This window comes from Apaloderma vittatum, unplaced genomic scaffold (genome assembly GCF_000703405.1).
Source record: "Apaloderma vittatum isolate BGI_N311 unplaced genomic scaffold, ASM70340v1 scaffold38545, whole genome shotgun sequence".
Lineage (NCBI taxonomy): Eukaryota > Metazoa > Chordata > Aves > Trogoniformes > Trogonidae > Apaloderma > Apaloderma vittatum.
The window spans coordinates 3,668-26,022 of NW_009718350.1; the positions used below are offsets into that span (position 1 = coordinate 3,668).

The 22,355-nt window shown below is 43.0% G+C and overlaps 2 protein-coding genes across 3 annotated transcripts; one reads left to right on the forward strand and one right to left on the reverse strand.

The window, feature by feature from the left end:
- The first annotated feature begins 221 nt into the window (after positions 1 to 221).
- Positions 222 to 9,231, forward strand: AKTIP (AKT interacting protein). Of its 2 annotated transcripts, none has more exons than XM_009870211.1 (9): positions 222 to 331; positions 1,603 to 1,808; positions 3,789 to 3,853; positions 3,954 to 4,054; positions 5,619 to 5,707; positions 5,781 to 5,879; positions 6,102 to 6,209; positions 6,902 to 6,962; positions 8,302 to 9,231. In XM_009870211.1, the coding sequence occupies exons 1-9, from the start codon at positions 290 to 292 to the stop codon at positions 8,410 to 8,412; spliced, it is 882 nt and encodes a 293-aa protein (XP_009868513.1). In that variant the 5' UTR covers positions 222 to 289; the 3' UTR covers positions 8,413 to 9,231. The 2 variants fall into 2 exon arrangements, with proteins under 2 accessions (XP_009868513.1, XP_009868514.1); XM_009870212.1 differs by having other exon boundaries at positions 8,305 to 9,231.
- A 6,837-nt stretch (positions 9,232 to 16,068) lies between these two features.
- On the reverse strand, positions 16,069 to 22,003 carry RBL2 (retinoblastoma-like 2; the record flags this gene model as incomplete). Its single annotated transcript, XM_009870213.1, has 9 exons — positions 16,069 to 16,239; positions 16,870 to 17,034; positions 17,473 to 17,675; positions 18,683 to 18,800; positions 19,195 to 19,266; positions 19,438 to 19,614; positions 20,323 to 20,597; positions 21,087 to 21,359; positions 21,892 to 22,003. Coding segments are annotated over 9 exons (1,566 nt in total), but the record flags the coding sequence as incomplete, so codon positions are not given.
- Positions 22,004 to 22,355: the final 352 nt, after the last annotated feature.

Here is a 22,355-nt window from a genome sequence, read left to right on the forward strand (position 1 = left end):
AAGAAGGCAGGGATTCACATGCAAAAATTGTCCTGGAGTCTAATACATAATAGAGCTTTGGAAATTTTAACTATTGTTAGTCTTACCTACAAGAGGTCTTCTTTTGAAGTTACAGAAATACAAAGTTAGTTGCAGAATTAGATTTGAATCCTGTTTGTATATTGAGTGTTGTTTATGTGTTAGAATACATATTCATTCTAATATGTATTTTGCAGGTTATAAACCAGAGAAGCTTGAAGACACTCTGAAGACACTGAAAAGTTGCCGAATTTTGTTTGGAATACACGTTATGAACCCTTTCTGGAGCATGTCTACAGGTTCTGTGCGCAAGGTAGTTAATGGGTGGATACCATAAGGTGTTAACGTGTGCTGAGGGGCGGTAGCTGTTCTCAAAAAGACCGTCAGATGATCTACAAATGCAATTGGGGGGTTGTGATCATCTTCGATAAAAGCATAAGCCAGCTTTGAGCTGCATTAACTGGAACGTGCCTATGGATGGAGTCTACCCCAGAATTTGTTGATTTTTCTTATCTGAAGCGTCTTTAAGTAGGAAGGATGAACAAATTTGTTCAAACTTATTTCTTAGGACATTTGTTTACTGTCTTTTATAGAGCTCAGCCAAATATTGTGTGTGCAGTGACAAAACTGCCTCCATAAATCTATGGCTACATTAGACTGTGGCAATGATAAAAGCATAATGCTAGGGTTAGTTGCTCCTCAGGTGTTCAGTGCTAGGGCAAATTCTGTAAGTTTGTTCATGAGGCTTGTGACGTAGGTATTGCTGCTAGTTCAAGTCTCAGCCTCTTCAGAGCCATAGCTGCCGTCAGGCCTTTAGTTACGACAGCGAGCCTCATCGCAGGCCATGGAGCGTGCAGGTTTGTCTTGGCAGTCGACAGAAGGATGTTGAGGTCTGTACGTACTACAGCGTTGGCCAACAGCGTAACCGTGACCAGTTAAGTAGAAAAGGTTTTTTGTTTGTTTCTTCGTTTTTTTTTTCATACAAGATAGCACAGGCATAAGAAGTTTACTGTAGCAGAACTATTTAAACTTGATGCTACTGTCAAATAGTGATTCTCTCACGGTGGGAGTCAGTTCCAAGGGAGGCATTGGTGTCTCAAGCACAGGCAGGAAGTGAAGTACATGAAAGTTCTAATTTCATCTCAGCTTTACTACACTACTATTAAAGACGCTTTGAAGTCTAGATCACGAGGATGCTTGTCAGTAGAAATGATTTATCTGATGCACTCTGTGTGCTAGAAATAGATTGACTTCTAAGCTGATGTTGTATACTATCTGGTTCCGATTTCTAAATAAATATAAGCCTCCTTAAGCATTTGTCCTAATCTGAAGATTTCCTATCCAGCATTGCACACTTTTGTATTTGTAGGCCAGGTCTGCTTGAATAAAAGTCTGTCTAGAAGCAAAGAGACATCACCCATGTCCCCCGACCCGCAAGCAATAGAACGCTGAAAGATACGTTTCATTGGCCAAACTTGTAATTAGCAAGGTTAGGTTAAAACTGTGTTAAAATATGTTCACATGCTAAATGCTTACGAAATGTGATACGGCCTGCAATCTCGTGGTTCTCTTTTAATTTAATAGAGACCTGACGCCGAAGAGAAAACTTTGAGTGGAGAGCTGCGAACCAGTCCTCTGCGAGCGTCTACTAAGAAACAGTTGCCTTCTATTCCAAAGAATGCTGTGCCAATAACCAAGCCTGCTTCACCTGCCGCATCATCCCAGTCGACAAATGGAACACATGCTTCTTATGGGCCTTTTTATTTGGAATATTCCCTGCTTGCAGAATTGTAGGTTTTTGCTTTTTTGGTCTTTTTTAGGTCACTGGAATTACACTTCGGTGGGGAAAAAAAACACATACAGGGATCTAGTTCTTGCATGGTGTCTCTGCCACAGTCCTTGAGGAAGGCAGTAAAACTTAAATGCCTCAGAATTCTTTTTTTGGAGTAGCAGTCTCTATCTCTTGAGGAAGACAGAGAGGAAAATGAGATTATAAAGGGTGTGTTTAGATGTCATTCTCTAAAGTGTTACATTTCTCAGTGGTGAAGTCATGTTGGGTTCAGGCATCCTGACCAGTTACCCTGATGGCTTTTTGGTCAGAAGGACCAAATTTTTGAAACAAGTGTTAAAATAGAAGCAAGCGGATGTCTAGTGGGAAGACGGGTATGAATGCATGGTCCTGTCTAATGGAGTCAGGATGTGGGAGCTTCCTTCAGCTGTCACGTGGAACACTGGAACGCTCCCTGATATGGCTTATTAAATGGGTATTAGGAAGACTATATTCTTTCCTGTCTTACAGTGATATTTAACATGAAACTAATGAGGGAGGAGTTGGTGTGATTTAAATATCTTTCTTTGGATCAGTTGCATTTGATCCAATCCAGTGATTTGTAGGCTACTGGGGGAGCATGCAAAGCTATTTGTCTGCAAAACTGCGTAGTTATATAAACATTTTTGGACTACAAAGCTGAAGGGACTTCCTCTGTAGTAGACATACTGGATTCTCAAGTATGTAGTGTCTTTTGGAGTGAAGTCCCTGGAGTCCTTATGCAACACTAAGTCTTGCATTTAACCATTACATTGAATGTGAGAACTCTCAAAACAATTTTTTCTTTTATTTCAGGGAACTAACCCTGACTTCTTAATTCAAGAAAGATGTATTTCTTCTGCAGGATGCAGAAATATGTTTGTATCATAATGTAAACTCCTCTAGTTTAACAAATTCATTATTAGGGAAATAATATTATGAAAATTGGAAGCAGAGAACTGTGTTAGTATTTTGCTTTAAGATTATTGTTTATTTGTGCAAGCATGTGGAGTTAAATTTAATGGACCTGTATGCCAAGTGATGGGAAAACCTATGAAGTGATTAATTTGGTTTATCATTTCTAGTGTTCAGTAGAATCTCTGTACCATAGAACTACAACTGGCTAAACTGACTAGCAACTTCTTGTGCTCATTGATTTGAAAAATAGTAAAACCAGCATATTTTATCCTGGCAGTACCGTTGATTTTAAAGTGGACTTTCCTAAAAGGCAAAGGGAGAGGTAGAAACTCTTTCCATGATGCGCTGGTCACTGATGACTGAAGATTGTGACTGGATTATCACCACAAGTGAAATAGTAAAGAAGTGCAATTTGGGGAAAACGACCTGGTTCATCCTGTTAATGAGATGCCTGGAATCACTCACACACACAGACTTGCTCCAGATCTCTAATCTGCCCTGCTTCTTGGCTGCTCTTTTTATTCTCTTTACTTTCTGTCAGTTGCCAGTGTAATTTCTGTTTGACTTGCAGAATAGTGTCATCTAAAATTGAAAGACTACTTGTTTAAAATTGAAGTCGGGTTTGGTCACACCTCAGAATTAACTACAATTGACTCAGAATTACTTAATTACATTTTGTTTTTTCTGCTTTACTTGGAAACTGGGGATTCAGTAGAGAAGTGGAAATTTCGGTACTGACATGCATTAAATGTCAGTATAATAATAATTTATTTCTGTTTCTCTACTTACAGTTTTATCAGGAGAAAAATATGTTTACTTTTCGTAACTGTGTAAGTGGAGGGGTAGGAAAAACAAAAGTGAAAGAATGTGGCTTTGCTAGTTTCCTGCCACCTGCTCCTGTGAGCAGCCTGCCCCTGGGAAATGAGTGCAAGTGGAAGCAGCCCGCTGTTACGCTGCTGGGTGTACGCTCGGGGCTCGCTGCTCTCAGCTTGCTGGAGCTTTAGTGTGGTTGTGGCGCTAGTCTAAATACTGTTTCTAATTGCAGTACCTTGGTTGTAAAACAGAAATTGCCAGGTGTCTACGTGCAGCCATCTTACCGATCAGCATTAAGTAAGTTTACACTTAACTTTTGAATTTTTTATATATATGTATGTATTTTTACTCTTTTTTTTTTCAATTCTTTCACTTACACAAACTTTCTTACTCGCAGTGTGGTTTGGTGTAATATTCATAAGACATGGGCTCTACCAGGATGGAGTGTTTAAATTTACTGTTTATATTCCTGATAATTACCCAGATGGAGACTGCCCGGTAAGTGGCTGTGCATGTGTTGGGTTTTTCTTGTTTTCTGGTGTTTTCAGTATGACTTCTTGTTAGAGCTAATATGCCAGTTAGCTCCGTTTCCTTGAACTGGTTTTGTTCGGTTGGCTGGGCTCATTTGTAGTGTCTTGTACGTGTTTCCTAACATCTGTGGAGGAATCGTGTCACTCTGATTACTGAAACTGGTGTAGAGTGAATTTCCTGAGGTTAGGTGCCTTGCAGGATTAAGTAATCACCCATTTTTTTTAACCTCAACTCTTGATCTGCTACTTCCTCAGCAAAGAAGTTAACACTGAAACCCTTAGAGAAGCATCCAAATTCTGAGTAGTGGTATAATGGAACATAAAATCCAGGCAGCTGTGCTTGCTGTGGTACTGCAGGATTTCTTGCCTGGCTCTCTTCTAAATTACGCTGAAACAAAAAGAACTTGAGTAGAACGTTTGTGAAACAAAGAGAGAAGTGGATAGATGGATGGATAGATAGTAGGGTGTTGCCTTCTCTCTCTGCTTTGTCTTTCACTCTTTAGGGAAAAGTATCTGAGTTACTACATCAATTCAGAAATAAAAAAAGAGAAATCTTGTAGCACCCTGGCTTTCCGGAGCAGAGCACCTCTCCCTCTTGGTCGAATTTCTTTAAGAGGAAGGTGGGGGACGGGCGCGTGTAACTGCTGTAGCTGAGAACAAGTTGCTGTGTCAGGAAGCTGCCTGCTTTTGTGTAAAGCTATCTCTTTAAAAGAGCAGAACTAATGGGAAACAGTTTCTTTCAAAGATTAGACTTTAATACCTTTCTTACAGCCATCATTCTTCTGCTAGCATAGGGCTTTAAAGTCTTCCTACTGAAACTGTATTTTCTTTTGGAAGATTGCACGAACACCAGAGGTAACTAGCTGTACAGAGCTGGAGACACTGTGGTGTCACTGCATGGTTTACTTAAAAGCACGTAGGATAAAAAAGGTATTGATTGTAGCTCAAGTATCTCAAAAGCTTTCAGTCACAAATAGCTAAACCAGAAAAACTCCTTTAATCTGATCTTATCTGATATTATTACCTGTGGTGGCTGCAGTGCCTGTGCAGTGAGCTGGATTAGTTTCCTGATTTGGTGATAAGTATGTGAGAGAGGACAAGACCCTGCATGTAACATGGGTGTTGGGTTACCCTTTCACAGTTGGTATAAATAGCTTCAGGTTGCTGTCTTTTAACACAGTAACAATTAATTTGGAAGCTGACTGACCTTCACCCAGTGTTTTTAGCATCACCATAGAATGGTTTGGGCTGGAAGGGAACTTTAAAGGTCACCTAGTCCAGCCTCCCTGCAGGGATATCTGTAACCACATCAGGTTGCTCAGAGCCAGTCCAGCCAGACCCCTGGACGGTTTTTTGGGGATGGGGCTTCTACCACCCTGCTGGGCAACCTGTGCTGGTGTTTCACCACCGTCATTGTAAAAAATTTCTTCCTTATATCTAGTCTAAATCTACTTTCTTTTTGTTTAAAAGCATTACCCCTTGTCCTATTAGGATTGAAATTGCCCTAATGAGATTTTTTTTTTCTAATGCAGCGCTTGGTTTTTGATCTGCCTGTCTTCCATCCACTAGTAGATCCTTTATCTGGTGAACTGGATGTGAAAAGAGCATTTGCGAAATGGAGGTTAGTGGTAGCTTTCTGATGGATAATTTGAAAGACGTTTGTTCCTATCTTCATTACGTTTTCTTCTTTTTAGACGAAATCATAATCACATATGGCAAGTCCTAATGTATGCTCGCAGAGTCTTCTACAAGATTGATACAACTAGTCCTCTGAACCCTGAGGCTGCAGTGCTGTAAGTATCTTCCATGCGTATAGAAGTGTTCTCTTAAGAGATTTTTTTGCGTTGACTTGAAGAAACAAGACCTTTGTAAAATTGCTTATCAGTTCGTGGTTGCTACCTCCAGAGTTGGTTGCACTAGGAACTGATGATGAGGCTTTGCCAAGTCTGTCGTGCTTCCAGAGCAAACCTGTGCCTCCCTGCCGTTACTTAACATTACTTACTTCTCTCTTGCAGGTATGAAAAAGATATTCAGCTGTTCAAAAGTAAAGTGGTGGACAGTGTCAAACTATGCAGCAGTCATTTATTTGATCAGCCCAAAATAGAGGATCCCTATGCAATCATGTGAGTACCATTAGCACATTCACCATGTCCTAATGTTTCAAGAACAGCTTTTGTATAGTTGTTGATTTGAAGCTTCTGCGAGTTTGACTGACCTGTCTTCTCTTACATTTATAGCAGTACACTGGATATTCCCACCTTCACTTGAGTGATTCTTAACTATAACCAGAGACTTGTGTTTGCTGTTTTTTCACTAAGCAACCGAGCCTTAGAAAAATTCCAGCAAACCCCCAAACAAAGGAACAAACCTCCAGACAAACAAAAAACAAAGCCCTAAACCACCCCAGCTCACTTAAGTAGAGATACCCATGGAGTAAATACTGCTTTTGGGCTTTCCTGAATTCAGTTTGCTTGACTGTAGCTTTGGTCGTGCTTCTCAAATACTTTTAAGCTTGACTGCATGGGGAATGGAGCAGTCAGTTCCATGGGGAATATGGGCAGTACTTCATGTAACACCTGCTGAATTCTAGTTCTCATTTCAACAAGAACTGCTTGGGTTTTCATTTTTGTTTGCTAAGATCTGTGCCAATGTGAATTTAGTTTTTAACCGCATATTTTAACACCGAGAAGTAGTTAGTAGACTTGTAGTTTACCTGGAATGCAACAAACTAAATGAAGGAAAACTGCTGCGTTTTACTGTCTGTGCTGTAGTTTGCAAAAATGCAGAGTAAGAGATAACCATGCTTTCTCCATAGCTTTTCTCCATGGAATCCAGCTATCCATGATGAAGCTAGAGAGAAGATGTTGACTCAGAAGGTACGTGCAAAGTCCACACGCTCACTAGAGTAAGGGTTTATTGCCTGGTAAGGGAAGAAAGTTTCTCTCTCTGTTTGTGCTGAATGTCTATGACACAGACTGTGTTCCACCCCTGTTTTGGATCAGCAGGTGTGCTGATACTGATTTGGCCTCCTAACGAAGGAGTTATGTCACTGTTCTAGCTTCAGTGTGTTAAGCAATTAATCATTTAGCCAGCTAGAAAGCTTTTTTAGTACAATTGTTGGCACACTTGGCAGATTTTCTTTTGTTCAGGGGAGGAAGGAGAGGAAGGGAGAGATTTGCTGACTGCCTGCTGCTTGTCCTGCACTTGTAGCCGTTACTACTTCTGAGTAACCTGACAGTCCCCGACTTCTTTCCTCTCTTCTGTTGAGAGATCTTTCATTACGGAATCAAAGCTTCGGGACTTTCTTTTCATTCCGAACTTTCTGAAGTGGCACAAGGAGAGTACCTTGCTCACATCTTTAATGCTGCTGATTTCTAATAAGACAACATGAACAAATCTTAGAGTTACTTCTGCCACAGAGCAGACACAGCCAGAGTGAGTTGGTTCATAGAGCTTTCACTTGAGCAACACCTTTGGTTTTGGGGAAGTGGGGTTTTTTGTTGTTGCTTTGGATTTTGTGGTGGGTTTTTTTTATATAACTATTTCTTTGCACTTGACAAGAGCTGGCACACAGCAAATCCGAGTCTGCACTGAGTGGCATAGCAAGTCAATCCACTTGCAGTGCCTGGGGAGCCTGGAATGGTCGCTGGCAGCTTTGCCAAATTGGCAAGGAAATGCACTCTGAATGTTTCAGTTACCGACTTGGGCTCCTTGCACTAGAGCCATGGTGTAGCTTCCTGTTTTTTTGTCTTAAGTTACTTTGACTTAATTGGTGTGTAGTTTGCTGCTTTTTTGTCTTAATTTACTTTGATTTAATTTACTTTGTCAGACTATGGGAAGCCTTTTGCCTGACAGAGCCTACTCGCGTAATTACCGCTTTCTGGAACTTGATGTGTCATTCCCTGTTTGATATAGTTGGCGTCTGGGTGAACTGATGAGCCTATAGCACCGTTCAAAGAGTGTCTTTTAATCTTTACGGTAGGATAGGGCAGCAGTGTGTGAACTAAGTCATACTCCCCTGTAACGTCAGGGTAGTTCTGCAGATGCCACACATGTTCACAGAAGTTAACCCAATAGCCCTTTTCCTGTTCCCGAGGAGGGGAAGCGATCTGAGCCTCTCATGGGCTTGTATTTGCCAAAGGTGCAGGGGATGGGGAGGGACTTAAGAGGGTTGGAGGTATCTGATAATTCTGACTTTAACTTTCTTATGCCTAGAAGAAGCCAGAAGATCAGCACTGCAAAAGCATGCATGTTTCTGGCCTGTCATGGGTAAAGCCTGGCTCAGTTCAGCCTTTCAGCAAAGAAGAGAAGACGATGCCTACTTAACTGTTCCGGACGATGGTGCACAAAACACTTTCTGGGGGTGGAGGGAAGTGACAGAGACAGAGGGAAAAGCAGCAAAGCAGCAGTTTCCTTCTTGACTGCGGATTAGTAAAAACTGAATGGTAGCAGTGACTCCGTAAACCTGTTCAGTGGATTACTGACTCTTAATGTTTTACATATGCATTAGGTTTTAAAGGCTTGCCTGAAGTTTGGAAGTCTCTCTTGAGCACTGCAGTACTTCTACCTGAAGACTGTCTAGGGTGGGTAATTCCTCAGGGCTCTGAAATGCCTGGAGGTTTTGGGTTGGTTTTTAAGCTTTTATTTTTTTCCCTCCAGGAATAGCAATTTTTTTTAAAAAAACTTAAATTACTGGCAGGAATATTAGCATCAGAAATGTGATGCCAGAGGTAAGCTGTGTTCATGTAAACTAATATAGCAGAGTTAAACACTATATTTAATGGTTTTAAATACTTTGGTTTCTATTGTAAATATATTAGGATTTGAAATTGTAAATAGACGGTTCATTGACTCCATTTAGCACTTTCCAGAGGTAAAGCTGGGGATGATGTATGATGTATTATTGATTTGTAAATGGATATTGTCACTAAAGTGCACATTAGTCTGACAGGGTGATAGCAGAATGTCAGGCGTGGTAGACTTTTACTATATAAACACTAAAATCAAGACTTTTAAAGGTGGTCTCTTGAGCTAATAAAATGGTAGAGAATTTTAGATTCCCTAGGTGTCTAGGGGATTGCTTAGGATAGCTTGACTAATGTGTGTTAATAGTGACATCTTAAAATAAAAAGAAACCATGATCTAGCTTTTGTCCCTCTGTTTGTCTGTATTGTAGCCATTAGCAAAGGCTGGAGCGGAACGGGAGCGCCTGGCTCCATACGTACACGCCTGCTTGTGTCCTCAGGTGCTAACAGTGCTACAGGAGGTGCTGTGCTGAAGAGACTGGTTAAATGCGGTTTTATTCCTCGTACAGGAAAACTTTTCTAAAGCGTGTGTGGGCTCGGGACAGAATCTGTTATTTTTTAGGAGAGTTGTCCTAATGCCGTAGCCCACCGTAACGCCTTATCCTTGCCTAACAGCGTTTTCCTATCGCAAGCTACGATGTTGGCCCCGTACAGCTGGGCTGCTTTTTCTTCAGCTCCGTGTGCTGATGGCATTAATGCAAACCCTGCTGCCTGCTGGGGAGTAGTAGTGACTTTGTAGAGAAATGCGATGGGCTGGGGAGTGGTGCGCGTTTTGGTTTTTGTGGTTGTGTTTTTTCTTTCATTTTTGTATGACAAGCTAAATCCATTTGTCGTGTAACAACCTTACCCTGTTCCCTTTGAGAACAACTTCGTAGCTCTTAGGGAAGCAGACAAAGACTTCACAAGTAATGTGCTGTCGTATACCGAACAATTAATTTAATGGACTGTTAAGGATGACTTGAGTGGTTTCCATGCAGCACTTGACACTGTATAAAACAAGTACTTACTCTGTTTTAGGTAATGCTGAAATTTTACTGCATAATGTTGCTTTAAGCCTTTTAAAGCTTCTGCCTTTGAGCTGCATAATTTCCTGGGGCTGCCTGGAGTGTCTCTAACACTGCTGGAATCTCTCTTTAGACAGAAGAATGCAGAGGGTATGTGGAGAGCAAGGATCCTCTTTAAGACACAGAAGGAAGTGCAGAAAAAGGTGCATTTTTTGGAATCCCTCTAACTCCCCTCACCTTATACAGTGTCTGTTACAGGACCTGGGTTCTTGACTAAATGCTAAAATGTTCTTTCTAAACCTTAGTTTCTCCATTAGTTTAATAAGAAACATATAATTTAATTATGAGTGGCTCCTTCCTAAACAAGTCTGAAGTTCAAGTAAGAGGAATTCTAAGCAGAACTTACCAAGTGGGTGCTGCTGAACGAGGGTTTTGCAAGTGAACTATTGCCTTTGGCTTTCTGAAAGCTCTCGCCACACTATGTGAAGTATGGGTCTGTGGAAACAGAAGGCTGTGGCAGGCTCTGGTCATGATTTAAACATATTAAATAGCTTTAATTGCACTAGGTAGATGTGGGTGTTTGTTGGTTTGCTGGGTTTTTTTGTAAACTATTGAAAATGATTGAGTGCAGATCTTCCAAAAGGATGTTTTTGTCGAAGTTGAGTCAATCACTGGGTGAGATGTCTGTGAATTGGTGTAGCTTTTGTAGTACAGTTAATTCAGAGTAAATTCGATTCTGTGAGGACACGTGCAGAAGGACTTTCTGTCCTTCCCTCTCTTCCTTGCCTGCCATGGGAAAGTGAGATGAAACACAAACCTAGAGAGGCTGCTCAGTGCTGCAGCTGGCTCTTGAAACGCTGGTGAGTAACTGAGAGAGAGTGTGCACCTGCGTGTGTCGTTATCCTCCTGTGTGAGCGAAGGAACGAGTCGCTGGGTCCTTGGTGCTTCTCTGCTCCAGTCCTCCTGATTCAGTGACCAGGAAACTACTGCCAGTGTAAAAAGGGGGGTTGAAACTTAATTTTTCAGTCTTTCAAAGTAAAGAATGTAATTTTTACTCTGTATTGGCAACCATGGAAACTGCCTGTCCCACCTCCTCAGAATGGGGGAAAGCCATGGGCTGGGAGGCTGTGAGTACTTGCTCTCAGGTGCAACGTGTTGCCTGGGGCTCCAGGGTGAGGGGGTGTGGCAGCACCTGCTGGGCCCGTGTGGCCGTGTGCTGCCCCGTGTGCCTCACGCAGCTCTGCAGCTCTGCGCAGACTCCGGGCTTCATTTCCCAACACTGACGTGTCTGCCTCTCCCTGGGATTTTTGCTGAAGAGATCAAAGACCACGTCCAGCTCTCGTGCAAAGGGTGAGTGATCTTGTTACTGATCTGCTCCTCTGAGAGGGACGGAGGGAGGGAGGGAGAGTGGAAGGTGGTGGTGGGTCAGCCAGTGTCTCCCTCCTCTTGTACCGGGAAAAAAGCTCATAGGTAGTGCAGGACAGGGCTGTAACAGTGGCTCTAGAGTGGGATCCAGTTGTTTTCTGCCTCAAGTACTTCTGGAATACTTGGTAGAAGCAAAGGCCTTGAGTGTTTGTGCGCATAGACTTCGGTTGAGGAAGGGAACTGTCTGAAGATCCTCTTGTTCTCAAGCGTGCGCCGAGGTTGTTGGGCATGTTTTGTTTTCCCGTGCTTGCCGTCTTGCAGACCTGAAGGCAGTGCCCATGGGAGTGGCGTTTCTCTGCATAGCTTGGGCAGGAGTTCAGCTGTTCTCTCGCTCTGATTTAGATCAGATCCCTCCAGTGCTTTTAGACATCTTTCTTAATAGCTCTTATCTAATCCCGTGCCTTGAAATTTGTACTGTTAGGGGTGGTTTGTGCAGGAAGTAGCTCACGTCTGGCTTGCACTTTCCCCAGCACTTCTGTGCCTGTGGAAGGGGGTCGGTGTGTGGCACAGCACATGGAGGAACCTTGGCAGCAGCCACAGCTGATGTCTCGTGCATTAATCAGACTGCTTCTGGGACTGGGGAGTGGCTGACTTTACAACTAGCTTAGTATTTGGAAAATATTTATTTTGTTAAGCTTTTTTTACCTTGATTCTTGTGCAGCTGACTTGCGGCTTTAAAAAATAAATTCCTTCATAGTGTTTCTGGCTTTTATTGCTTGCCTTCTAGGGGAGAGATTTATTTTGTTAATCCTAAATACGCATTTGTTCAATTTCACTCCATCCTCCTTGTCACGTGCCCCTGGCTGCTCACCTTTCGATCAGGTACATGGATTTATTTGAGCATGACGCGGCTGCTGAGCAGCTTGCTTTCAGTAGGCCTTTTCTGCTAGGGAGGTCTCGGGGATGGAGCATGGCACAGCTCACTGACGTGGGCTTTACTGTGGCGTTGGGCTTGTAAAAACTTGTGAAGGGACCAGCCTGGCAGCGCCTGGCAGTGCGGTCCAGAGAGAGAGGAGCTGGCTGCCTGTCGCTGCCCGCCTCAGCTTCCTCCTCGCGTGGCATCAGCGCCCCTGTTGGCCTCCCGCGTGTTTCGGGCATGTGGCAGGTTATGAGGAGTTGCAGGTGCCTTGCAACTGTCAAATGCCTGTTCAGAGTTTGTGATAGAAAACAGAAATGGAGGAACCGAGCTGGAAGCTGAGCGTGTTTTGCCTGGAAAGGGGTGCTGTGAGCTTTTTAAGGGAAGTGTGTAGAAAAATGTTGTGAGGGCTACTGCACTGGCTTGGAGTGTTGCTACTGTGAACACGAAGTTGTTGCTGCTGTTATTTCTCTTATGGTTTTCTTATGAAGGCTGAAACGGAAATTTAAATGCTTCAGATTTAGCATTAGAGGAGTTTAGTTAAAGGACCCTGGGTGTGAAGCAGGAAATAAGCCTCATGTTGTGACTGAGCATGCTCGCTGTACCAGCTGGCAGGGAGACAGAACTGGAGCGTTAGACAGGAATGTGAGAGTTCCTCTTTATTTATGACTATTCAGAAACCTTTATAATAAATCACTGACTTGCAAGTTTCATAAGCCACTTAAGTGAAGGACTTGCATAGAGGTTTAATCCCTTCTAATCTTGGGATGCTTTTTCACCTCTGCCGCAGCAGGGTACACACCAGACTTAATTCCCACCGTGTAGGATCCCCACGGGCAGGTGGCGCTGGGTGCAGGAGTGTTAATTACAGAGCTGATCCTGCTGGGTGTCACCTGGTGTCAGGTCAGAGGTTCCTGCTGCTGTTTTATTTATCCAGTTTTGCTGGGGTTTAGAAAACGCCACAGTTAGTAAAAACAATGAGAAGGAATGATGTGGTAAAATGATGGTTATTGAGTACGTTTTGCTTCTCTTTGAGCTGTTACAGACTTCTGTAGGTGTTGCAAGTTGGATTCTTCTAAGATTAATCTTGCTAATAGCAGTTTGCTGAAAATTATTTAAAGAAAGTGGAATTTTGCTTAGCATGGAATGATAAATCTGAATTGGTTTTGGTTTTTTTTTATCCCTCAGATTGAGAAAGGGAAGAGAACACTAACGACGTCTTTCTCTAATCGGATTTGTCTATTAAAAGAAGCTGTTCCAGGATCAAGGTAGGCAAATGAGTACTGAGATGATACCATTGCAATCAAATCCTTTTCTCCAGCATTTAGCTGTCATCCTTCCTAGTACAGGTATATCATTTAACGAAAACCAATTTAAGTTCCTGCCAAGACTTTGGTAAAGAGGGCATTTCTGAGTATCATCTTTGCAATTCAGAAGGAGAACTATGACTTCTGCTAGTGGCCTTAAACAGTAATGGTTGCAGTTGGACTGCAGGATTGTTATAGGTTCCTTCCAACCCAGCTGTTGTCTTCCGAGTCTTGAAAGAAATATTCTGAAGCTGAAAGTTCCTTTTAAAATCATTTACATACTAGATTTTTTTTCCCTTTTGAACACTCCTGTTAAAGTAGCTTGTCTTATCATTTGTTTCAAAGAACTAATTATAAATGCACCACTTATTATTTACAGCTGAGGGTTACTAAACAACTTGGTTTCAGAAAGGGGTAGAAATGAGAGGTAAATAGGTAAAAAAATGCAGGGGAAAACAAGCACATAGTTTTGCTGTAAAAATACAGAACTTGGCTCCAGAACAGTCCTTAACACTGTACTTACAAATTCTGACAAATTTCCCTAACTTAGTTCAAGCACGAGAACATAGGCTAGTGTGTAAGAAAATAACTGCTTTTGTTGGATTAAAATGGGAAATCTCCTCCTGAAAGCCCTGTGACGCAGACCGACGGTGGGCTTTTCTGTTTCAGGGCCCTCGCTGGAGGTGTCGCCTGGCCAGCCGCCCTCCTCTGCAGCAGCACCGCGAGAAGGAAACACATTTAGAGCAAACACGAGGACTAAACCGAGGCAAGAGTAAGTCCTTTTTCTTGTTGTGTCACTAGTAACTACAATTTTTATTATTTTTTTTTAAACCATGAACCACAACACTGAAGTTCTTGCAGTCTCAGGTGTATCATGTGCCTTGGCGACCCTGCCCAGCTCTATGAGCATTTGGATATTTTCTTTTTGCGCTAAGCAGTCAAGCCTACTGTTGGAGAGCTACAAAGTGTTTTTAGCTTTGTCTATGCCATGCTTTTTTCACACAAACTTGTGAGTTTATAAATTCTTTATTGAAAAATACACTTGCAATATTTTCATACAAAGTAACGTAAATGGTACAGAGTAACAAGAATTGTCTGACGGTTTCATAAATATTTTTTACAGAAACATCTACACAATTTCTCACTTCGGCCTTCTTGTTATGCAGGTAAGAATGAAACATGCTTTTTAAAAAATTTTATTGAACTTACAATGGCAATAAGTTCTCACCTTCCCATTATTCAGAGGCGCAGGACTGACTGAAAACACAAAGCTTTTGCTTCATTAGATAAACTTCTAGAATGTGTGTGCACTGTATTTCACATGACCACCACCACTATCCTCAGTTACGTCACTGAAAAGGAGAAAATTGGTATTTGGTACTGAGTGTTAGAATGTTTAATGCCTTCCTAGTAAGTCTGGTAACTAGTTTAAATGAAATCAACTACTAAGTCTAATATATGCACCATTTTTTTATCTTGTTAGTAGGGGAGAGATTTCTCCCAGGCAGCCTGATTTAGTCCATTAAAAAAGCCACAAAAACAGCCCCACCCCACCCCCCAAAGCCGTGTTCTTTATAAACATAGGAAAAAGCTACATATAAGTGTTGAGAGAGGGACACCACCGGCCTTCTGCTGAGTAAGTGAGGTGGCCAGGCCCTGACTCCCAAGAAAAGCTATCTGAAGAAACATTACAAGCGTATAAAATTCCTTGAAAAAAGCAAACGTCCCTCGCTTCCTGCATTCATTACTGCATGTACATCAAGTGAGACTGAATTCTTAATGTTACTTGCTGAAGAGGGCAGCTACGGGATGTCAATTTGAAAATAAATACAAAAGTCAAATTGCTTCAATACAGAAAGACGTCTGAAGTCAGCCTTTGAAAAAAAATATTCACATTTAGAAAGTGCCATTGCAAATATACAGCAAAAGTAATCTGCCTTAAAAAAAATGCTTCACAGCCCTACCAAAAGTGCCACCTTTTGAACGTGAGTTCACTTTTAAACATTGCACAGCTAAAAACAATGCATAAACAAAATTATCTACCTTTGTACAACAAGGTGCCCAAGCATTAAAGCAAAATAATGTGGTTTTCAGGGGCACATGGAACATCCTGAAGATGGAAAGAAGCGACTCAAGACAGCTTCCTTCAGGGCTTAAAAAGGTTATTCCCATCTTCCCTTTCCAACCAGAACTGGACTTTGCTAGGAAATTACACATAAGTAATTTTTTTTGTGGAGGACGTGACGTTATTGTAAAAAAACAAGATTGCGTTGGCTGTGATTACCTTGGCGCAGCACTCGTGAGGCTGAAGATGAGAACAGGAAAGCACTGATGGAACAGCCTGAGGGGCTGCTCAGAGCGCAGGGGTTCAAGGCCTGTGCAAGGCCAAAGCCGAGCGCGGAGGCAGGCAGCTTTGGAGGGCATCCTCGCTGTGGGAGCTGCTCCTCCGGCCCCTCCCCGACCAGGCCCAAGGCTCGGCGACCAGACTCGGCGCAGGCTGGCTGGGGCTGGGTGTGAGCCGGGAGGAGGCTGGGCTGGCTGCTGGCGGCTCCGTGCGAGGGGCTGGGCAGCAGCGAGGCAACAGCTCAGTGAGAGCCTCTGTCGTTGGCCACATCTTGCAATCGTCGTAGCAGAGCCGTGTGGTTCTCCTGGCAGATTCGCTTGGCTGGTGCTTCGGTACCATCTTCTAAGAGAATGCCTCTCTTCTTTGTTGGAGTTTCTCCAGTTCTAACCATGCTGTTAATTTCCTTTAGCCTCTGGAGAGAGGAGAGGGACAAAAAGGTGGAATTATCTCTCGTTACTGTGACTACAAAAATACAAAGTGAACTTTTTGTTAACTGCATTACAACAGGATTACATATGCTTTATTTCTGGAGATCTGTACCGCACAGAGCACCTCCTGTGACAGACCAACCTTTTTAATCACTGTACTAGTCTGTCCGTTACTAGAAAATGCTAGTGTGTTACTCAGACTCCAGCAAGCTGCTTGTGTCAATGCGTGTCATGTTGAAAGGCCTTTCCATCCACGTTAGGACTGCTGTCCTGCACCACCGATGCGATAATTCCTATCTCAAATGAAGATGCTTCTCTGGGAAGACTCTGCTTCATTCTCGGTGACCAGAGATGACAGGATTCACCTGGTAAGGCCATTTGCCATTTGGAGGACTTTTTCCCCACTAGGTAGAGAAGATTATGTGACTGTACTTAATGTTCTTTTTGAGCTTGGACACCTGATTGCTTTACAGCTTCTTAGATACCTGAACTGACAGTCTGAAAGTATGTTAGATAGTGTGAACAGACAGGTGTGTTGCACAGTTGTGTCTGTTTTCACAGCCAAAAAGAAAGGGCAGGATTTGTAAAAGCAAACGAAAACACTCTAGTCTCACCTTAGATGGGCTGCTGCTGAAATAATAGAATATTTTCTCTCGAGGAGAGAGAGCAGACTCATTTTTGTGTGGCGAGATGTACAGCGGGTGGTTCTGGGAAAGCTGAACTCTGCGAGGGGAGCTGATCCTCACAAAAGGGTAGGGCGAGAGCGGAGGAGAATCAATCTGCTCAAAAGAAAGTGAAAATCACCCAATAGTTGGTGTCTGATCCCAGGCGGTGCTCCAGTAAGACTTTTGGGAGTTGGTTACCCTAAACACAGTTCAGGTTTTTTTCCACTAATGTCATACTGTACTTATTTAGAACAGACGCAGGTTTTGTCATGATATTACATCAGATTAGTATTTTTTTGAGTTTACTTTTCTAACCCTGTCTGAGGCTGGTGGATAGTGCTGCTCAGTGCTGTGTGTTTCATGCAGGAGAAAACAGCAAGCAGGCATCAGAAGTACTTGGTATTTTAGCAGCAGAGCATGTCCTTGAGGTGAAATTATTGTCACAAATAGAAAATCCCTTGCACTTGCTTACAGGGAGGTTGGCAGAGTACTGCACTGCATGTACAGTAAAAAAGAGCTAGTTCCTAACGAAAAGCACAGAGGTTCACTTACTGCATTTGAAGTGTACTTCAGGGCAAAGTCTTTAATCTGCTCAATGTAGACGTTGTTATAGAACTGTATAAGGTCCCCTCGCTCCTCCTCCTCGGTGTCGCTGTTGGCGCCCGTCAGGCGGGTGGGCGTGGGGGGCGCGCTGTTGGGGTGCGGCACGGGCAGGGTGCTGCTGGATCGCATCACGGGGCTGGAGTCGCGGCTGGCTGCGAGGGGAAGAGCAATCGCGCCTTTACACCGGCCCCGCACAGCCCTCCCTCTCCCCCTGAGCCTCGGCTGCAGGCCTTCACATTGCAGCAGAGTCCTCGCCAAGCTGGTGTCAACAGTAGCGATGCTGCTTTTGTTCCCTTTGCATCTTCTTCCCTTACGGAAAAGCAGCATCATGTTAAAGACCAACGAACTGCTGAGTACAGAAACACAGCTGATCTCTAACTGGATAAACTGCAGGTGGCTTTTCTGTGTACGCTGAGTTTCATCACAACATAAAGGGAGCAAAACCTCCATTTTTCAGGCATTTGTGCTCTACTTTAAGAGTAGCTTTTTCTTGATGCCAGCTGGCACAATTTCAAATAAGGAACGGTAGCCTTTTCCAGCTTGTAGTAGAACTGCTCGGCTTGGTAATACTTCCTGCTGGTTTAATGTGGGAAGATGCAGTATCTGTTTTCTCCTCCCCTCCCTGCTACAGAAAACAGTATCTATAGTTTATACTATCATCAATTAAATATCTTGAAAGCTGCTGGTAGTAATACACAGCATCACTTAGAAGTTAATCTAAAATGTGTCAGTTCAAATATCAAGGAGAGAATCTTCAGGGATGTCAGGTACGCCGGAACAGGTGCTGTCTCTGAGGACAGCCAGCTGCTGCGAACGGAACTGCTGCAGCTCCGTGACTGGGAGAAGTAAAAGCAGAGCTGGGACACGGACAAGCTCCGACTTCCTATCGCTCTACAAGGATGTGTTCTCTGGTGTGCAAACTGAGCTCTCTGCGCTGAGGCCAGCCTTCATGGTAAACTCTTCAGCACATGCGGCAATAGATTTGAAACTGTCCAAGTGGGTGTAATACCAGGCTGGAGTTACAGCAAGTCTAAAATGTTATCAATATACTCTTAACTGTGTCCACGTTTACCAAAGAAGGAACTATTTGGGGTGGGGCAACTCTTACTTCATGCTGTTTGGCTAATGAAATTAACAACAAACATGTGAAATCACTCACTTATTTCTTTGTTTCTCTCTTTACTCCTGTCTGTGGGTGAGTTCTGCTGGCTGCTGCTATCGCTGCTGCCAGAGCGGCGCCGTCGTCTCCTGCCTTTTATCAGGACACTCCGATAAACCTGCAGGGAAAAAGAGGGAGGAGGCACAAGAAAGGCAGGATGGTTCGATGAGCAGTTATGTAGCGTGCACCATGTATCTGCGTTTTAGAAACTTCACTGTGGTATCAAATTGCTTCTTGCAGGGGAAAATACAGCCTTCTAAGAGGAGTGTTATCTAACAGATACTGACTCCTTAGGCTTTAAGTAAAAATAATTTCTATTTTATGTATAGCTTAGCAAACAAAGCTTTCAGGAGTGCAGGATTTTGGGTACGACTGTTCTCTTTGGGGCAAAACGGCTCACAGACTGCTTCACTGAATACTAAATGTTACTTCCGAAAGTGATCCATTCCTAAAATAGAACTAAGGCATTTAATGAAGTGGATACCACATCGTCTAATAGTGACTGTGCTTACGTGACTCTTGGCTTGCGGTTGTGTCCGATAGCAGCGCATTATGTTCTGAAACGATCGATCTTCCTTAGTAACCTAAGAGGAGACAAAGAGGAAAGGTTAATAGATTTTCTGTGGGTTTTTTGCGTTTGTTTGGTGATGGTTCTGTGTGGTGTTTTTGGATTTCGATGTTTCTGAGGAATTGTAAACTTTGGAATATTAAATCTTAAAGAAGTTGTGTGTGTTTGATCTGTAGCCACACCTCACCTTAGCCATGACGTAGACGGCACACATCAGCAGCTGATCCAAATGTCGATCCATCATGATTTCAGGGCAGTGCACCAAGGAATACTCAAAACACGTCCAGACCTTTTTCCGCAGCTCATCGGGTATGTCAAGTTTGACACAGAGATCTCTCAGACGAACGCTGGCTAAGTGATACACCTGTGGAAATGGAGGCTGAGCTCAGGGCCATGGCAGTGCTGCTGCTCTTACCCAGCTGCAGCGTCGTTCTGGCCTGCACACCTTGTGGAACTTGTGCACACGCCAAGCCCAGAGAATAACTATTTGTAACTCTTTTGCTTACAGGACACAGACGTTCTCAGTACTGGTACTGACGCTAAGAAAATATTTGCTTGAAGCTTAAACTGTGAGTTGCCCTGACTGCAGGAAGGGCACTGCACAGCCTCTACTATTTGTTAATAACTTTTATTTGTTAATAACTTTTGCTTACAGGACACAGACGTTCTCAGTACTGGTACTGACGCTAAGAAAATATTTGCTTGAAGCTTAAACTGCGAGTTGCCCTGACTGCAGGAAGGGCACTGCACAGCCTCTAGAAACCACTGTGCTGAACAAGCCAGAATGCCTCCAAAGTGAATTTCTTTCCTTAAAGTACTTTAAATGGACCAGCTGGCCAAGCACACCATCTACCTCGCAACTCACGATGTGACAGCAGTGGTGACAGCCTGCTCCTTCGCTAGTGAGAAATTGCCTGCATAGGAAAACTACTCCTCGGGTACGTGTATGAACCGGCAGAGGGTACAGATTAACATTGAAATGGAATATTCTCTCATTATTACCAACAGTAAGTACGTATTTAAAAAGAAATCACTGAAAACTAAGCAAAGCACAAACTAGACTGAGAAGTACCTTTCTAAAGAAGAGTGAAAGCGAGCCCATCTTCCGAGGCCTGCTGGTTGCGGCAGTGCTGACTTGCTGGGCTTGTCTCTGCTCTCCCGGCGAGAGCTGCGGCACGATTAACTGCCCGGGCAGCTGCAGGGTCGCCCCGGTCATCTGAGTGTTCAGGGCTCCAGCCAGAGTCTGGGCACTGAGAGGCTGGATGGGACCAGGCACAGCCTGAGGCTGGGTACCTACATTGACTTGGACTGGGAAGAAGGTTATCCCTCCATTTTCATTGGCTATACCTGCAATTTCAGAGAAAGAGTCTGAAATAAGAGCAAGGTGGCGAGGTGGGTGTTTCCGTCATTTTGATTTTGTTTTTCCTAAGGAATTCAGTAATTATAGGTTGCTTAACCATAACTATATATTTCACGTATTAACTATGACATCGTTTCACCAAAAGACTTTGGACTTTCCACCGTAAGGAGATGAGAAGATAATGAAATTGAACCAAGTTGTTCTCACACTACTGCAGCTTTCATCCCATGCCAGTGCAGGAAGGAAGGCTTACTGAAAGAACTGTTTTATCCAGTAGGTGTTGGCAGTCAGAACAGCCTTGTGCTGCATGTCTTCTGTCTCCAAATTCTGCTCATCTAGTCAAACAATTTTTCCCAATTCTGAACCTTTAAACATACTTTTTTCTCCACAGCATACTTTCCCTCCTCTCCCCCTTACTGTGCACTAAGACTCTGATGGAACAAGTCTGAAGAATTCTAGAGTAGCTTTTCTCTCACCTTGTACTGGTATTGTCACTGTTTGCCCATTATTGGCGGTTACGGTGGCAGTTGCCACTGTCACCAGTGTCTGGCCGGGCACCGGAGTCACCGACATGGCTTCGGGACTCATGTTCTGCACAGGCACCGGGTTTACCACAGGCTGCTGGGAAACTCTTACTGGAGTCCCGCTGTCAGAGGTATTATCGTTATCAGCAAACAGTCTTCTCCGTGTTGGGTTGGCTGTAGGAGAGCTGTATCTGTCATACAGGGTAGTCGGAGAGGATGAAAGGCCTGTGGATTAAAAAGCCACACACACACACACACACGCATATAACTCTTGTTGTATAATCCCTGATTATACAGTGACAGAAATGAGAACCCAAATATATCATGCAAAGCTCTTCGGGAAACATTCTTAAAAATTTCTTATGTCTACATTTGTGGCTTACAGACTGCTTTTAGAGATGACTTAATCTCAAATAATGCTGTGTTTAATATTTTTCAAAGTTAATACATTACATTTCATTTTTCCAGTGTGCATGTGTAAGTGGTACTTAACAGACACACATGTATACATACATACATACATGCTGTTCATGTATGTAAGAAAACACTATCAGAATTGTATTTTATTCACACTTACATAATGAACACATCATTCTTAGAAGACTGGCTTAACTATATGAGTTGCAATAGAAACAGAATTTGCAACTGTGTTTGCAGTTAACATTAAAGCAGTTGCCTTGCTGTACAACACTTAAGACCATGGCTTTAATTTTTAAATTTAAAATGTGTAAGTATGTTGTGCTTAGAAAAGTCTCACCTTTTCCTAGTCCTCCAGTTTCAGCACGAACCTCGTTTACTCGTCTTGGTGTCAATGGTGAACCTACAACGCTGTTCCCGGCAGATCTCTCAAAATACTGAGGTGGCGTTACCTAAAATATTTGTATTTTTATTAGAATGTCGGTATAACAGATTGACTATGTAACAAATTTGTAAAAATGCCTGCACTACAGCAAACCTGTATGGCAAGAAAGTAAAACACTGAAAAACTTACTTACCGTAAGCCTAACTACAACACTACAGTGGTTGTACTGCTCTAAAAGACATGGTCCTGTAACCATCTGTCTGTGACTACCATTAAAAGTCTGCACTTTGTACCCCAATTCCTCTTGTCTAGTCATCTCTTCAGGTGTAACTGACCAGTCTCAATTTTCCCAGCTTGTCCATTTTGTTCATTGTTCTGCTACACTTTGCAAATCCTGGCTGAGAATCAGCTCAGCCCCA

Excerpts from the sequence above, each read along its gene's own strand:
- AKTIP (XM_009870211.1), top strand. The coding sequence starts at position 290 with ATGAACCCTTTCTGGAGCATGTCTACAGGTTCTGTGCGCAAG. Across the intron at positions 5,708-5,780 it reads AGAGCATTTGCGAAATGGAG|ACGAAATCATAATCACATAT; the intron begins GTTAGTGGTAGC and ends TCTTCTTTTTAG. Across the intron at positions 5,880-6,101 it reads AACCCTGAGGCTGCAGTGCT|GTATGAAAAAGATATTCAGC; the intron begins GTAAGTATCTTC and ends TCTCTCTTGCAG.